Here is an 18,667-nt window from a genome sequence, read left to right on the forward strand (position 1 = left end):
TTTTTACCACTGTTCTTCTGGGCTTTCAATCTGAGTACTCCTGTTTTATTATCTTATTTAGTTTATACTATGTTATATTATTATTACACCTATCTCATATTGTCTTGTTTAGTTTTCTTATAACTTATAACTAAGTTTTCATATAACTAGTTGTTCTGTCTAAAATATGATGGGAAAGCATTCCTTGGGTTGTACATAAAAGTAATAGTATTAAACAGTCTAATGGCAATCACTGATAGACTGCTTAAATGAATATTTCCTTCATTCATTGCTTAGAAAGGGCCCATTGGGGAAGGGGAAAAACCAAAACAAAATCCAACACTATTCCAATTGACTGAGCTGCGTAAGTGGAAGCTCCTTAACACCCAGATGGCATTTTTTTTTTTTAAATAAATATACCCCTTTTTAATTAATTAATTAATTATTTATTTATTTTGGCTGTGTTGGGTCTTTGTTTCTGTGCGAGGGCTTTCTCTAGTTGCGGCGAGCAGGGGCCACTCTTCAACGTGGTGCGCGGGCCTCTCACTATCGCGGCCTCTCTTGTTGCGGAGCACAGGCTCCAGACGCGCAGGCTCAGTAGTTGTGGCTCATGGGCCTAGTTGCTCCGCGGCATGTGGGATCTTCCCAGACCAGGGCTCGAACCCGTGTCCACTGCATTGGCAGGCAGATTCTCAACCACTGCACCACCAGGGAAGCCCCCAGATGGCATTTGACTGTCATTTTATAAGTAAAGGTTTTCCATCAAATGAGACTACTACATTGTCTCCCAATTTCTCTCCAAGTGACAAATGCTCCTTAATCTCACCCATGCCATTTACATGCCACTTGTGTTTAATGTATGTAAATTTCTTTTTAACGGCATCTTTGGAGCTAGCATAAATCATCTTGCTTTTTAAAGGTGCACTCTTAGAAGCCCAGAGTATAAATATCAATACCAGGTCTTCTTTCTTAGACTCTTGTTTTGTATGTGGCATCATACAGAGCAAACTGGCAATCATTCAGAGGTAGCAACTTCACAAAAGATGTGTAGGGATCCTCTATGGTATCACCAGTGTCATTTGCCAAGATCTGCTTTGCTTCCTCTACAATTATTTGTCCTTTCTCATCATTTAAACAGGAGAGGCCTTCTTTCTTCCTCCCTTCCTTCCCTCCTTCCTTTTTCTTTCCTTTTTATCTTCTTTTGTGTAGAAGATTTCCTTATTTTCCTATCATTAAAAACTTTGATGACTTCATCATTCACTGTAACTCCAGAAGCCACAGTGCCTGGGGCTGCATTGGCAGCTCTGGCTCCAGCTCTGTGGCACTAGGAGGAGGAGAAGGAGAGGTGGGTGGAAACCTTGTCTCTCTTGTTCACATCTGAATCTACAGAGCTTAGAACAGTGCCTGAAAATAGTATGTGCTCAGTAAATATTTGTAGAATGAATGAATGGGATTCCTCTAAAGGTTGTACATAAAAATATTAAACAGTCTAATGGCAAGTTCCTGCTTTAAGACACTTTAGAATTTGTAATTCCAAGGAAACTGGAAAGATATTTATAGGTGAGGAAACTGATATTTAGTGGGGTTATAAGACTCATAGGCCGCACAAGTTCCTTGTCATGCCAATTGTTGGCCAAGCTCTCTAGCCAGGTATGAGTTCTAAGACCACTGCTGCCTCTACTACGTGTACTATTTGAAGCCAAGTCCCCCTAAAACTGAGTTCCCCTACTGAGTTTATGATTAATCTATCTAAAATTTAATTTCCTTTCTTTTCCTCCCTGCCCTCAATACTGTGGTAACTGAACACTAATCAACTAGTCAGATGACTAAAACTGCTATTGTGATAACATCATTAATGTACTAAAACTGCTATTATAGATATCATCATTATTAGTGTACAAGCTCAGGTTGTTTCTCCAGGGCAAGATGAGCTCACAGACCCCGAAGCCATGGACCACCTGGCCTGAGAATTCGAGACATCTTGACTCCTGAAACTACGATTAAGAAATGTCACGAGATGATGATTAATCCTAGCCTCTTTGTTTTTCCTTTTTAAGAAACCCCTAACTCAAAGACCAAGTGGGAGTGGATCTGAGGCTTGTCTCCCACACCCTTGCTTGGCGCCCTGCAATAAACCTTTACTTTGCTGCAAACACCTCCTGTCAGAGTCTGGCTTTCTGAGCCTGGGGCATGTGAGTCTTTGCTGGGTTACATATTTGGCTGATGAACACCTGTGATGTATGCTGTAGATCGGACTGCTCAGTGGCCCAGGGTTTGGAGAGGATGACCTACTACTGTCCTTTCCCCAAACAGGAAGTGCAAGAACACAGCTAACAGACTTTTCAAGCCTTCTCAGGCACGGCAGAGCTTAGAAAGCCCAGTAACTGGGAGCAGTGCCGTCCCAACCAGCAGGCAGCCTTAGCTATTTATTACCTGGCACTCTAGGGTAGCAGAGCTGGCAGTTCTGAGGACGATGGTTGTCCAGCCTCTCCTCCGGCAATCGTCTTCCTCCACCAGCTTCCAACAAAGACATTTAATCCCTTTCTTCCACTGCTCTCAGTTCTAGTTGGTTGGGCTTTTAGAGGACAGAGACTGGGGTACAGTGTTAACGCAAGTCACCTGTCTTTGCACATCCTTCTCGGCGCACTCGCGCCGGCGCGGAGCTAAAGGAGGGGGCGGCGGGCGCGTGACCGAGCTGCGCTCTCCTACCTTCTGCTCCCCGCGCTGAGCCGGGCTCCGAGAGGCAGGCGCGCGCCCCGGGCTGAGGCCGCTTGAGGGAGCGCGCACGCTCCGCCTCTCCCCGCCTCCCTGATGCGCGCCCCGCCCCCTTGAGCTGCCGTGCGCCGAGCGCTCAACCTCGGAGGACTTTGGCCCAGAGTAACCCGGCTCGCGTGAGCTTTCCCCTCTATTCCGCACCTACCCCCGGCACGCCCTGAGAGCCCGCGGCGGTTGGGCGCTTGCTGCCCGCCTCTCTTCCTCCCTGCTGAGCTTCGGCTCACCCCCCTCCCGGCCCCTGCGCGCGGCTCCTCGTCATGGCGGCCCTCAGCAAGTCCATCCCTCATAACTGCTACGAGATCGGCCACACTTGGCACCCTTCCTGCGGGGTCTCCTTCGTGCAGATCACCAGGGGCGCCCTGGAGGAGTCCCTGAAGATCTATGCCCCCCTATACTTGGTGAGACCCATCAGCTCCTCCCCCAGGGCGAGTTTAGTGTGGAGAATGGGCCAGGGCGTGCAGTCGTGCTCCGGAGGGGCCCGGGGCACTCGCCCTGTGTCGATTTCTCATTGGGAGGGTCAGGATATTTTTGATGGGGGTGGGTGGGATGGGGGGAGATCGCGAGGGGCGGATATCCCAGATCCTACGGGAGACGGGAGAAGGGGGAGGGGAATTAGAAGTTGAGCTGTCATCTGAATGCCTGTTGGGGAGAAGATGGGTTCCCAACTTCAGGATTAAGTTTGGGGCCCTTAAAATTGTGAGTTCAGAGACCTGCGTTATTTTCCCTCCCTCCTGCCTTGTGGAGAGGTGTTGTAGGTCAGCGAGGCGATGAGAAATGGCCTGCAATCATTCCTCATCTAATTCCCCCTGTTTGGGCGCCCTCCCCAGTTTTTTTTTTTTTTTTTTTTTTTTTTTTTTTTAAAGGGCATATTGGACGTCAAGTCCCTGTGGCCTCAGATCTTGTCTCAGTTTGGGATGAGAGGATTGTAGCTTTAGGGTTTTGCAAGTGATTTTGCAAGTTCACAAAGTGGTTGAGATTTTGCTTGGTGTTTTAAAGGGTGGTTCCAGTCTTTGAGTCAGTGAAAATGTTTAGGAGATCTGAGTTTATGTCAGGTAGGTCCTTCATTACACAACTTTACCTGTAGGGCAATCTAAGTTTGGAGTTTTAAATAGAGAATACTTGGAAATACGTGTTTGTATCACGGAGAATTGTTAAAGAAGTTTGTTCTAAAATGTTCTCACCAGCATCTCTTTTTTTTCAATAATCTCATCCTTGGTATTAAAGATTTATCACTTTGGCTGTTAAAGTTCATTCTCTTTATTTTCTTGCCCAATAGAGCCTGTGTCCTAAGAAGGCAAAGGTATATTTATTTTTGGTATGTTTTCTAAAAGTTCCATCCAATGTTCAGTGGATGGTCAATTCTTACTTCTCATTGAGTAATGATTTAGATTTATACCCTAATATTCCTGAAGGTGTGTCATGACCATATCTGTAGTACTTCTTGAAAAGTCTGATTATTTATTACAGAGATAACAGAGAAGATGGTAACTTTCTCTGAGCTTGTGGAAGCCAGTTTCATTTGTATTATATATACTTATGCTTTTCAAATTTTAATGTGTGTTAGGAATCCACTGGGGGAGAATGTTAAAATGGGGGTTCTGATTCAGTCGGTCTGGGTGGGGCCTGAGATTCTGCATTTCTAACAAACTCCCAGGTAATATTAATACTTCTGGACCAAGAGCCACAGTTTGAATAGTAAGGATCTAGAGTAAAGGCTGATAATAAACTTATCATTGGAGCTGTGTCTTCCTTGATTTTCTTTGGCCAAGATCCATGTTTATCTGCTTTTCCACATGAATTGTGGCCAGTCCGTAGCTCAATTTTTTTTTTTTTTAAATAGAATATCTACACACTTGATTGTGCTCTCGATGTATTCAGTAATACAAAGAGATTGTTCCTTCCCTTAGAGGATTATGAGGTGTGTGGGGAGAGAGTTTATGGTACGTAATTTCTCCCTCTGAAAATCCATAGCACTTTTATTGTACCTCACTTTGTTTTTTAAAGGAAGAGATGATGGAATCTTTTTATTTATTTATTTATTTATTTTTGGCTGAGTTGGGTCTTTGTTGCTGGGCGCGGGCTTTCTCTAGTTGCGGCGAGCAGGGTCTACTCTTCGTTGCGGTGTGCGGGCTTCTCATTGCGGTGGATTCTCTTGTTGCGGAGCACCGGCTCTAGGCGTGCGGGCTTCAGTCGTTGTGGCTCGTGGGCTCTTGAGCGCAGGCTCAGTAGTTGTGGCACACGGGTTTAGTTGCTCTGCGGCATGTGGGATCTTCCCGGACCAGGGCTCGAACCCGTGTCCCCTGCATTGGCAGGTGGATTCGTAACCACTGCGCCACCAGGGAAGCCCTGTACCTCACTTATTCATTCATCCATTCATTCAACAACGATTTGTTGAGGGCCTGATGTTTTTCATATTTACAGCCTAGATTATTTACTGGTTATGTTTCCTGATAGGGTAGTTCGGGGGAGCAACAGGAACATGAGCAGTAGAAGCCCAGCTTCTATTCCAGTAGGTGGGCTGGGGGCAAGGGGGGCAAGAAAAGTTTGTGTTTTGCCATTATGTCTCCAGCTAGATTCAATACTTCTTGAGGACAAATTCTCGATCTTATTTGGCCTTGTAATATCTGTATTACAAGATAGCTGGGTTGCTATTCAAGAGTGGTTGTGAAGTAAAATTAGTGGGAACTGACCAGTATTTTATTTTAAGTGAAATAGAAGAGAATAGAAACAATTAGAGTCCACTGCAGGTGGTATGGATAAGCATTAGTTCATGACAGTTTTGTTTGTTATATTTGTATGGGTTGATGGGGCTCTTAGAGCATATACCAACACTTTGCTCTTTGTCAGTGTTAGGTAGTTATTGATTAAATGTGTTATCCAGGGTACCAAGATACAAGGTGGTGTGGGAAGAAGTGAGCTTTTAAAAGGGATCAGCCACTTCTGATTTTGAATCTCAGCTTCATCAGTTACTAGCTGTTTGACTTTGTACAAGTTACTTTGTCTTTCTCTGTGAGAATTAAGTGAAATAATGCACTGAAGATGTATCATGTTTTCTGGTTCATAATAGGTCTTGAATAATTCGGCATTTTTTTCTTCCCCATTCCCTCAGTGGCACTTAAGTTAGGTGTGAAGTTCATTGAGGGCGGCTAGGGAGGGCTCCTTGGAAGAAGTAGCATTTGACTTGGGCCTTGAAGATAAGGATGTACAGATATTGATTCATGTCTTAGATATTTATAGGACACTTATTCTTAAGGGAACGGAGGGAGAATAGCATGAATTGAGGCAGAAATCTAAGTGGTTTCGTAAAAGAAGTAGTACGTGTATTGATTGGCTGAAACAGAAGTTTTGTGTATAGCTGTATGAGTAATAACAACTCTTATTTATTGAACACTCATGTGCTTAAACCTTCACGTATTTTCTCTTATTTAATCCTTGCACAACTCTGTCTTATCTCCATTTCATAGGTAGGAAAACTGAAGGTTAGAGACATTAAGCAGTTTCCAAGATTCAGAACTAGTAAGGGAAAGGAAAGTTTATTTTTATTTTTTTTTTTGACTCAAAGACTGAAGGCCAGGCTAAAGGTGCCATTGAGATTTTTTTTGAACAAAGGGGTTACAAGTACAGAATGGTGCTTTCAGATGATGAATCTGGTCGAAATGGGTAGAGTGGATTGGAAAGTGTTTAGGAGTTGATGCAGTAGATTCACTCAAGTGGTAGAAAGAATCAGTTCTCATGGAATCTCACTTTGCAGCTTATTAGCAGTGTGATCTTAGGAAAATTGTCTCACTTCTTTGAGCCTTAGTCTCCTTGCTTTGCAGAAGATAATTATACCCATCTCTTAGGGCTGTCGTGAGGATTTAAATGGGATAATAGTGTGTTGGAATAGCAGCTATCATGTAGTGCAGCCCTAATCAAGCATTGCTGTTATTAAAATAGTGCATTCGTTATGATCTGTGTCTCCACATCCAGTTAGAATGGTGGTTTGTATTCAGAACTAGCACGGTACTTCAGTAGGTGCTTCAGTAAGTGTTTGAATGAGTGCAGGTATGAATGAATGAATTCATGAATAATTCAGGAGTGAGGAGATAGTATTTGGCAGGTCTAAGGTAGTGCCAGAGAGAATGGAACGGCAGTTTTAGAGGCATTTCACAGGAGAGGCATTTCATAGGAAGAACGAACAGGACTTAGAGACTGAGAATATTAGGGCAGTGTGAGGGCTTGTTTATGCTTCCAGGATTTCAAGTCTGATGCTATTGCCATCATTGATAGAAAAGGAGAAGTTTAAGGGAAGCTGGGTTGGGGGAAAATTTTAGTCAAGAGTATTTTCTGGAGCCTATATCTATATCTGCTTGTATATCTGCTTTTCATTTGAAATATTACCATGTGTGTTGTACTAAACTGATTCCTTTTGTTCCTTTCAGGCTTACTCTCTTTTTAAAAAAAAAATTTTTTTTTTTAAAAAATTTATTTATTTATCTGGCTGCGCCTGGTCTTAGTTGTGGCACGCGGGATCTTCATTGTGGTGTGTGGGATCATTTTTTTTTTTATGTGGACCATTTTTGAAGTCTTTATTGAATTTGTTACAATATTGCTTCTTTTTTTTTTAATGTTTTGTTTTGGCTGGGAGGCAGTGGAATCTTAGCTCCCTGACCAGGGATCGAACCCGCACCCCCTGCATTGGAAGGCGAAGTCTTAACCACTGGGCCACCAGGGAAGTCCCACGCGGGATCTTTTAGTTGCGGCATGTGGGATCTTTAGTTGCGGCATGTGAACTCTTAGTTGCGGCACGTGAACTCTTAGTTGCGGCACGTGGGATCTAGTTTCCTGACTAGGGATTGAACCCGGGCCCCCTGCGTTGGGAGCATGGAGTCTTAGCTACTGGACCACCAGGGAAGTCCCCAGGTTTACTCTCTTGTTCTATACATCTGCTCTCATGCTTTTCTCATCGTGGTATCTACAGCTGTTCTTGGTATTCACCTTCTAATACTTAAACCATGTTGAAATGTAGATGGACTGTTCCTTTTCACAGTGAATCTATGTGTTTTCACGATTTGTAAGAAACATCATCATCAATTTACTTGATGTAGTTTTTTTTTTAAAAAAAGAATCCTACATATGTTGTAATGTGTGCTAATAATTTATGTATGTACCAAAAATGTATTTCAGGAAGCTATAATTTGAATATAGTTATTGCCACGCATTCACAATAAGTGGTACCCATCACTACACACGTTCACATGAAACAGTTGTTAAACTGTTTAAACCCTTGACTACCACTAAAATTAATGAATGCATAGTGCCCTTGGTACTTTGTGGCAAATTCAGAATACACAGTTGCCCATTTAGGAGGATGGATTCTATGCTGTTCAAATTCTTAGGTGCCTTTTCTAAAACGAAAGCTTGTTCAGTTGTCTCAGGTGGTTCTAAGATCTTTCTTATGTTTTTCCTGGTGTCTTTCCACAGGACCTCCAGATTAGGGTACTGGCATTTATCGTTAGCTGACTTCAGAGTAGAACCTTTCACAATTTTGGGAAGGAATGATTTAAAAACCTGCTTCTTCAGCGCCCTTCAGATGTTTACACCCTTCTTCAGAGTATAAAAATGTTTACTTAATATCTACTCCCCTTGAATTTTATAATCTTAACAGACTTGTTAGAGTGTAAGTTCATAAACACTTAAGCAGGAGTTGGATTTCTTAGGAATAAAAAAAACCAACAACAACTTATGGACAGTCTTTAGTTGCGAAAGGCTTGAAAACCACTGACTAAAATTTCAGTGATGGAGTTTTTTTTTTTTTTTTTAATGTTCTCACACAGTTTTATTTTATGGAAAAAATGGTAATTCTACAAAACTTCTCAAGCTTAACTCCACTTACAAGATGGTGTTCAGATTTCTGTATTTCAGTATGACTTAGGAGGCAGGATCCTAGATTCTGGGATCAAATTGCCTATGTTAGAATTCTAGCTCACTACTTACTAGCTGGGTAACCTCAGACAAATTACCTAACTACTCTAAGCCTCAGTTTCGGTAAATTTTAACTCTGGAGGCCCTAGTAAGGATTAAATGTGGCATAATATATGAAGTGCTTCTGGCACGTAGTGTGCACTGAGTTTTTAAAGGCAGTGTTTTAGCAGGTAGAGAAAATGAGTCCAGCAATGAGACTTTTTGAAATTTTTGGTAATAGGCCATTTGTTTTTGTTTTTTACTTAAAAAAAGAGAGAGACTAAAATCATTAAGGAATACAAGCTGCTGAGAATATTTGAATTATTTGACATTTGGAGATCATGGCATTTGTAAATATGATGGATTAATTCCCCTTTGATTTTTCCCTGAGTCCTACTTTAGGGGTGGAGGTGAGGGGCTCATTTTATTTTTCTAGTCAACAAGTAAATGATGATTCTTTTACAAGATTTGTTATTATCCCTTTGGAGGTGTAACAGTCATTTGGTCTTTGTCTTTCAAATGAGCAATTAAATGATGAGTTTTCCTATTCATCAACAAGAGATTGGGAGTGTGTTGAACTTGTTTTTCTATGTGACTTCTTGGTATTCTTTGGCTGATCTCTGTTGGGTACAAAGCACACTTCCAGCACATTACTTCTAGTTTGAAAATTGAAGACATATTGTACTAAACACTTTCATAACTCACCCTTTTCTGTAGTAGATATATCTATCTGAGTATAGCTGGCCAAATCTTCTTTACTATTGTTTGCCCCTTTAGTAATCCTAAATCGGGGATAAAAATTAATAAATCTTGGAATATAGAATCTAAATAATTATGATCCATTGCTGTTCATGTTTCTGAGTCAGTAGATTCTTATTAAAATTGATATTTGGTTGATTTAAAAAAATTTTAAAGCCTTCAACAAATCCTTAATAAGTATTTTTCAGTGTCGGCATTAGTTCCTTTTGCCTTGTCACTAGAAAATTCTTTTCAAATCAAATGGAGTGGTCCTCTATCTGGGAAAGTTTATCCTCTTCAATAGAATAGTTCATTTCGGTAGAGAGGGAAGCACACCTGGAGAAGTTAGGGATCCAAATCCACTCTGGTCATCCCTGTGGTGACAGATTTTTCCATTGGATTGCCTTCATAACCAACTCTCTAGTTGATTTACTGTGGTACAGATTATTTTGAATAACCAGACCTCTTATTTACTATTTAGAAAATTATATTTTTCATGAACTTTTGACTCATTAAAACATTTTTATGATTATTTGCTGATAAACATTGATGAAAAAATATACACAAATGGAGGGGAGACGATTTGATGATTAGGTTTAGTAATATTATATATCTGAACCTTGATGGTTAGTATTGGAATATTTGTCCTCTATTCATTTACCAGTTATTTATTGATTCTGCTATTTGCAGGCTGCTGTGTATAGCAGCTGTGTGCTATGTGGTATGGTGGAAAATAAAAAAAAATGAATGGGACATACTTCTTATATTGTAAGAAGGAGGGGAGACTAGGCATGTATTATCCTGTAATAAAATTCATTGAGATAAATACTGTAAGGTACATATTAAAGTGGTTTGAGAGATGGAGGTAGAAGATCATATCTGGCTGGGGAGATAAGGGGAAACTTAATGAGAGAGATGGCATTTTAGTGGCCTTGAAGGGAAAACAGGATTTGTAAAGGTAGAAATAGGTGGGGGATAAGGGAGAAGAATGGCTTGAACAAAGACATTCAGGTAGAATAGGATATGGTGTGCTTTGGGGAATGGCAGGTGGAATTTGGACGTTATTTGTTGTAGTAGGTGATCGCTAAAGGTGGCCAACAGAGGTAGTATGCTTGAAGTTATTTCATAAAGCTTAATCTGGCAGTGGTATATAGAAATCTTGGATTCAGTGACTCACGTAAAGCAGGGGGAGGAATCCAATGAAGCTATAAGATTTTAAGCCTCGTTTATTGGAATATGTGCAAGGTAGTGCTTTGGAAAAAATGTCTTCAGTGAAATATGCTGGATTGCATTGGGGCATATTGAGTTTTAGCTACTAGTACGATATCTGGGTGGAAAATGACCAAGAGGCATTGAGAAATGGAGAGTTGCTGTTCTAGGGAAAAGGTGGGGATAGAGATTTAGGTTTCATCTCTATTCTTATGACATATTCTTTATGTCGTAAGATAGAGATGAAAGTTGAAGCCCTGGTAAGTCAACAAGGAAGAGAGGTCTTTAGGTCAGCAAGGGTTTAGAAAGAGAAGACAACTTGAATGCTCATTTTTGGAGTGGAGGAAAAAAAAAAAGAAGCAGTCAGAGAGGTATGAAGAGATGGAGAAGAGAGACTGTTGCAGAGGAGTGTTGAGCAGGGAGTTTTTGGAGGTATTGTTAAGAGGTGGGAAGAGCGTGGGCTTGAATCTCAGTCCTGCCACTTACTAGCTTTGTGACCTTGAGCGAGTCTCTTAACATATGTGTTAACCTCAGTGTTCTCATCTGTAAAATGGGGGTCAAATGCCTATCTCATGTCTTTTAAAAATGTGAATCAGAACAATCCAGTGGCTTTCCATCTCAGAAAATGTGAAATCTTTGCCATGGCTGTTGCTTGATTGCATTTCATACCATTTTTCCCTTTGCTTACTCACCTCCATCCAGATATAATTACATGATTTATTTTATATTTTTGAATCTAAGTTTTGTTATTTAGGATGGAGAGCTCTTGATTTCTGAGGAATAAATTGGACAACAGATTGTTAAAAAATGAACATGTCTGTGGAGTAAATGAATGTAATATGGCTTCCTCTTTTTATGAGTTATGACTTTGAGGAAAAAAAACTTGCCTCAAATTTGTGCATAAGCAATATACATGTAAGTAGTTATTTTTATTGATTATGACAAGACAACCTGGATCGAAAGGCTGGAACACAAACTTATGTTCCATAGATCTACCTGTATAAGGTTTGATAGTGATAAAAAATGTGTAAGACTTTAATAATAGATTTATAATTTATTCATTAAGTATTTATTGAATATGTACCAGGCCTGTGCTAGGTGATAATTTGAGAAGGGGAGTTAATTGAAGTGACTGCTTAATAAAGAGCTAAATAAGGTTTTGGAAAGTCTTTTCAAAATGTATTGGTAGGGACTTCCCTGGTGGCGCAGTGTTTAAGAATCCATCTGCCAATGCAGGGGACATGGGTTCGAGCCCTGGTCCGGGAAGATCCCACATGTCGCGGAGCAGCTAAGCCCGTGCGCCGCAACTACTGAGCCTGCGTTCTAGAGCCCACGAGCCACAACTACTGAGCCCGTGTGTCACAACTACTGAAGCCCACGTGCCCAGAGCCTGTGCTCCACAACAAGAGAAGCCACCGCAATGAGAAGCCTGCGCACCGCAACGAAGAGTAGCCCCTGCTTGCCACAACTAGAGAAGCCTGCGTGCAGCAATGAAGACCCAATGCAGCCAAAAATAAATAAATAAATAAATTTATACAAAATGTATTGGTACAAGCAATCCCACTCCTGGGCATATATCTGGAGAAAACCATAATTCAAAAGGATACATGCACCCCAGTGTTCATTGTAGCACTATTTACAATAGCCAGAACATGGAAGCAACCTAAATGTCCACTGACAGAGGAATGGATAAAGAAGATGTGATACATATATACCATGGAATATTACTCAGCCACAAAAAAGAACGAATAATGCCATTTGCAGCAACATGGATGGACCTAGAGATTGTCATACTGAGTGAAGTAAGTCAGACAAAGAAAGACAAATATCATATGATATCGCTTGTATGTGGAATCTAAAAAAAATGGTACAAATGAACCTATTTACAAAACAGAAACTGAGTCACAGATGTAGAAAACAAACTTATGGTTACCAAAGGGGAAAGGGGGGGGGATAAATTGGGAGATTGGGATTGACATATACACACTACTGTATATAAAAGATAAGAACATACTGTATAGCACAGGGAACTATATTCATTGCTCTGTAATGACCTTTTTGGGAATGGAGTCTAGAAGAGAGTGGATATATGTTTATGTGTGGCTGATTCACTTTGCTGTACAGCAGAAACTAACACAACATTGTAAATCAACTATACTCCAATAAAGAAATTTAATTAAAAATGTATTGGTACAGTTTTTCATTACTTACATAATATAGTGAATGTGAAATATATTTACATCCCCAAGGACTATACTGGGCACATAGTAATGCATATTAGTTGATGCTTTGATGATTAAGGTTGTTAAACTATTTTATCATAACAGTGGTATTTTATTAAAGATTTGTTTTAATCTCTGTTGATCTGAGGTCAGACTTTTAAATTGTCTTTTGATTTATCACTATCTTAGCTTTCTTTCTACTAATTGATCTCCCCTAAAAGACTGTTGTGATTTTTTGGGTGTATTTTTTCCTTCATGTTTAGTGTGAGATGTATCTGTTTCATCTGAGGAAACTAGGAGTGTAGTTAATAAGTATTTGTTAATGAGCCTGATTTATGAGTGAATCAAATTGGTACTGTAAACTGATGTTACAAATTGTATATGAGGCTCTCTCCTTCTTTAGATATGCTTGAGGAGAATCAATTGAGGTGAATGAATGCAGATTTTAAGCAAGTTTGCTTTCAGCAGCATTGAAAAATATTAATTGAAATGAATGTATGTGTGAAAAAAGAGTATGAAAAGAGGGAAGAATGCTGGCTCAAGTATCATCAGGTTTGAGCAGGTTCCTTTTATAAGAATGCTGAATTTACAGTGTTTTCAACTTACTATCATTTATTTTGTATAGTCTTTTGACTCATTGCATGTGTCAGGTTGCTTTGATTTCTTGATTTTAACTAGATCCTTGGAGTTTGGATTGTCACTAGTCCAGTTTGGGAGTTGCCCTGAAGGATTCAGTATCTACTGGCAATGATGGAAGGAGACTTATTCTGATCATTTTTGATTTCTAAACCCTGAAAAAAGTAGACACGGGGCCATCTTTTTCAGACCTATTTCTTAGAAACTCTCCAGCCCGGGAGACACTGAATTTCAGAGTGTGCTCATAGTTCCATTTGGAGCCCAGGGAGTGTTACTGTAACTGTATTTACTATGAATCTTCATTTTCTCTCTCTTTCCTATCCTCACTTTACTCTTCAAATATTGCAGATTGCCTACAGTGTGTCAGAAATACAGGGGTAGGGGGAACAAGATGTATGTGGGCATTACAGTTAAGGGGGAAGATAAGAAGATAAAAGAAATATACAAAAAATTATTTCAACTGTGGTAAGTGCTAATAAGAAGTACAGGACGTTACTAGAGAGTGTTACATGAGGTGGGTTTGGGAAGGCTTTCCCAACGAAGTAACATAGTGAGTATATGAATATATACATATATTAAGTGAATATGTATTAGGCTTAACATTTATGGCACATAACCCAAATTTTAGTGTGAGATAATTCAGAGAAATGAGAAGCAGTTACTTTACAGAGAGATTATTTAACGATTTCTTAAAACCAGTATCCTGGGCAAGAATTTGATTTCTTTCCTTTTGACTTCGGTCTTTACTTAAACTTGAAGCCAAAGGCAGTAATGAAACAGCTTAGATCATACAAATACCTTGATTAACAGATTCTCTGAAATTGAACCTCCTTCTAATAAAAATCTGTATTTTAAGTTAAGGTAGTCAGAAATTTTCAGTTACAAATGTTAGAAAAACTATTTTAATCTCTATTTGTCTTCACTGATTTAAAGGTAAATCAAGGTTGTTTTAGACAAAGTTGTCTAAAGGTCTGGGAAGTTAAACATCTTTTTAAAGCATTCCTTTTCTGTGCTCTTTTGTCTTTTTCACGTGGTTAAATTTATGGTTAAATTTCTTTTCTGGTTTAAATAGGTAGTCAGGGTTATCCCCATCAGAAAGCAGTAAGGGATTTTATATTTGTTAAATAGTTGATGGGCTAATTGTTAGACTTCAGTGTGGGTGAGTTTTAGCAAATCTGTGAGTACAAGTACAGTTTAAACCGTTTGAGAATCGCTTTGTCTTCTGTTAAAAAATTTTCATATAACAACAGATGGTGAGGCAGTTTGGTATTTTTTAGCAACATAGTCCCCTGATATCTGTGGTTTCTTCTCTTGCTCAAATTGTCCCTACTTCTTTGACTTGAAGTCTTAGTTTGCTAGAGTTCTATTTTAAGGATTCAATTCAATACACACGATATTCTCATTGGAGAGACTGGAATGTATGTACATACCTTCTGTTTTTCATCTGAATATAGTTCTTCAGTAGGAAGTGTATTATTTGAATTTTTCTTCATTAATTAAAGTATTTCACATTAGAGCCCATGATATTTGTACTTAAGTATGCAGAAGATGGCAGGTTATGAAAAATGTTTTGGTTTAAGATTATAGTATTGCATGGAGAGTTATAGCAATAAGTTGAAGTAACAGGTGTGTGTTTTCAAGACTATCCCAACATTACCAAAAATATTAATATTACTTAGTTTAGAACATGGCTGTAGTATACTCAGGACTCAATCTGAGTTTTGTTCTTGATCATATTTTGTCTCAATATTATATCTAAAGTGTATTTTCAGGTTTATCTTTAGAGCCTATGTCAACTTCCTTATAAATTTCAAAGTGGCCCTTTTATTGAGGGTAGATGATTATAAACTTAATGGTCATCACTGAAACCTGATGGTATGATTTTCATTACAGGGAGGTTTAAGTAGATAAGGAAACTTTTGAAAATTTTCTTGTATTCTCTGGCATATATTAGTAACAAAGTTGCCCCAGTTTTTTAAAAATTCTATTATTATTTTAAAAACTAAAAATTTTATATTTTATTGAAGTATAGTTGATTTACAATATTAGTTTCAGGTGTACAACACAGTGATTCAAACTTTTTATAGGTTATACTCCATTTAAAGTTATTTTAAAATATTGGTTATATTCCCTGTGATGTATAATATATCCTTGTAACTTATTTATTTTATTTTATTTAAAAAACATTTATTTATTTATATGACTGAGCCGAGTCTTAGTTGTGGCACGCGGGATCTTTAGTTGAGGCATACAGGATCCAGTTCCCTGACCAGAGATCGAACCCGGGCCCCCTGCATTGGGAGCGCGGGGTCTTAACTGGTGGACCACCAGGGAAGTACCAGCTTATTTATGTTATATGTAGTAGTTTGTACCTCTTAATCCCTTACTCATGTCTTGCCTCTACCCCTTTCCTTCTTCTCAGTGGTAACCACTATTTTGTTCTCTATATCTGTGAGTCTATTTCTGCTATATTCATTCCTTTGTTTTTTTTAGATTCCATATATAAGTGATAACATACAGTATTTGTCTTTCTCTGTCTGACTTATTTCACTAAGCATAATACCCTCCAGATCCACCCATGTTGTTGCAAATGGCATAATTTCATTCTTTTTTATGACTGAGTTCTTTATTCATTCATCTGTTGATGGACACCTAGGTTGCTTCCATATCTTGGCTATTGTAAATAATGTTGCAGTGAACATTGGGGTGCATTTATCTTTCTGAATTGGTGTTTTTATTTTCTTCAGATGTATACCCAGGAGTGGAATTGCTGGGTCGTATGGTAGTTCTATTTTTAGTTTTTTGAGGGACCTTCATACTGTTTTCCATAGTGGCTACACCAATTTACATCCCCACCAACAGTGTACTAGGGTTACCTTTTCTCTACATCCTCACCCACATTTGTTATTTTTGTCTTTTTGATGATGGCCATTCTGACAGATGTGAGGTGATACCATTGTGGTTTTGATTTGCATTTCTCTGATGGATTAGTGATATTGAGCATCTTTTTATGTGCCTGTTGGCCATCTATATGTCTTCTCTGGGAAAATTTATATGTAGGTCTTCTGCCCATTTTTTAAAAAATTTAAAAAATATATTTTAATTTTTTGGCTGCTCTGTGTGGCATTTGGGATCTTAGTTCCCCGACCATGGATCGAACCTGTGCCTCCTGCAGTGGAAGTGCAGAGTCTTAACCACTGGATCACCAGGGAAGTCCCTTCTGCCCATTTTTTAAATTGGATTGTTTGTTTTTTGATATTGAGTTGTATGTGCCGTTTATGTATTTGGATATTAACCCCTTTGTGGTCATATTATTTGCAAGTATTTTCTCCCATTCAGTAGATTGTCTTCGTTTTGTCAGTGGTTTCCTTTGCTGTGCAAAAACTTTCAAGTTTATTAGGTCCTATTTTATTTTTGCCTTTGTTTCCTTTGCCTTAGGAGACAGATCAAAAAAACAATTGCTACGATTTATGTCAAAGAGTGTTCTGCCTATGTTTTCTCCTAGGAGTTTTAAGGTTTCTGGTCTTACATTTAGGTCTTTAATCCACTTTGAGGTTATTTTTGTGTGTGGTATGAGAAAACATCTTAATTTCATTCATTTACACGCAGCTATCCAGTTTTCCCAGAACCACTAATTGAAGAGACTGTCATTTCCCCATTGTATAATCTTGCCTCCTTTGTCATAGATTAATTGACCATAAATGTGTGGATTTATTTCCGGGCTATTTATTCTGTTCCATTGATGTATTTGTCTGTTTTTTTGCCAGTACCATACTGTTTTGATTACTGTAGCTCTGTAGTGTAGTTTGAAGTTAGGGAGGTGATCCCTTCAGCTTTGTTCTTTCTCAAGATTGCTTGGCTATTCAGGGTCTTATGTGGTTCCGTATACATTTTAGGATTATTCTAGTTTTGTGAAAAATGTCATGGATATTTTGATAAATCTGTAGATTGCTTTGGGTAGTATGGTCATTTTAATAATATTAATTCTTCCAATCCTTGAACATGGGATTGCTTTCCATTTCTGTATCATCTTCAGTTTCCTTTGTCAGTGTTTTATAGTTTTCAGAGGATAGGTCTTTCACCTCCATGGTTAAGTTTATTCCTAGATATTTTGTTCTTTTTGATGCAATTTTTAAATTTAATTTTTATTTTATATTGGAGTATAGTTGATTTACAATATTGTCTTAGTTTCAGGTATATGGCAAAGTGATTCAGTTATACATATACATATATTAATTCTTTTTCAGATTCTTTTCCCATATAGGTTATTACATAATATTGAGTAGAGGACTTCCCTGGTGGCACAGTGGTTAAGAATCCGCCTGCCAATGTAGGGGACATGGGTTTGAGCCCTGGTCTGGGAAGATCCCACATGCTGTAGAGCAACTAAGTCTGTGCACCACAAATACTGAGCCTGTGTTCTAAAACCTGCGAGCCACAACTAGTGAGCCTGTGTGCCACAACCACTGAAGCCTGTGCACTTAGAGCCCGTGCTCTGCAACAAGAGAAGCCACCGCAATGAGAAGGCTGTGCACTGCAACGAAGAGTAGCCCCCGCTCGCCACAACTAGAGAAAGCCTGTGCGCAGCAACAAATACCCAATGCAGCCAAAAAAAATAAATAAATAAGTAAATTTATTTAAAAGATATATATATATTGAGTAGAGTTCCCTGTGCTATACAGTAGGTACTTGTTGATTATCTGTTTTATATATAGTAGTGTGTATATATTAATCCCAAACTCTTAATTTATCCCTTCCCCTAACCTTTCACTTTGGAAACCATAAGTTTGTTTTCGCAGTCTGTGAGTCTGTTTCTGTTTTGTAAATAAGTTCATTTGCATCATTTTTTTTAGATTCCACATATAAGTGACATCATATGATATTTGTCATTCTCTGTCTGACTTACTTCACTTAGTATGATAATCTCTAGGTCCATCCATGTCACTGCAAATGGCATTATTTCATCCTTTTTTATTGCTGAGTAATATTCCATTGTTTATATGTACCACATCTTCTTTATCCATTCGTCTGTCAGTGGGCATTTAGGTTGCTTCCATGACCTGGCTATTGTAAATAGTGCTGCAATGAACATTGGGGTGCATGTGTCTTTTTGAATTATGGTTTTCTCTGGGTATATGCCCAGTAGTGGGATTGCTGAGTCATAT

The 18,667-nt window shown here is 39.0% G+C and overlaps 1 protein-coding gene and 1 pseudogene across 4 annotated transcripts in view; one reads left to right on the top strand and one right to left on the bottom strand.

Annotated features, from left to right (window-relative positions):
- Window positions 1-208: 208 nt before the first annotated feature.
- LOC309606625 (cofilin-2 pseudogene) lies at window positions 209-2,512 on the bottom strand (annotated as a pseudogene). Its single transcript has 2 exons — window positions 2,420-2,512; window positions 209-1,303 (listed from the first exon to the last, which is right to left on the bottom strand). The product of its transcript is annotated as a cofilin-2 pseudogene (transcript).
- TMEM135 (transmembrane protein 135) overlaps window positions 2,415-18,667 on the top strand; it is a 251,435-nt gene continuing 235,182 nt past the window's right edge. For all 3 annotated transcript variants that reach the window (XM_082340493.1, XM_082340495.1, XM_082340494.1), the window contains exon 1: window positions 2,415-3,152. In XM_082340493.1, coding sequence (XP_082196619.1) covers window positions 3,012-3,152 — 141 coding nt within the window. In that variant the 5' untranslated portion in view covers window positions 2,415-3,011. The remainder of the gene's footprint in view (window positions 3,153-18,667) is intronic.

The sequence above is a fragment of the Balaenoptera borealis genome (genome assembly GCF_965194805.1).
Source record: "Balaenoptera borealis genome assembly, chromosome: 11".
In the NCBI taxonomy this organism is placed as follows: Eukaryota; Metazoa; Chordata; class Mammalia; order Artiodactyla; family Balaenopteridae; genus Balaenoptera; species Balaenoptera borealis.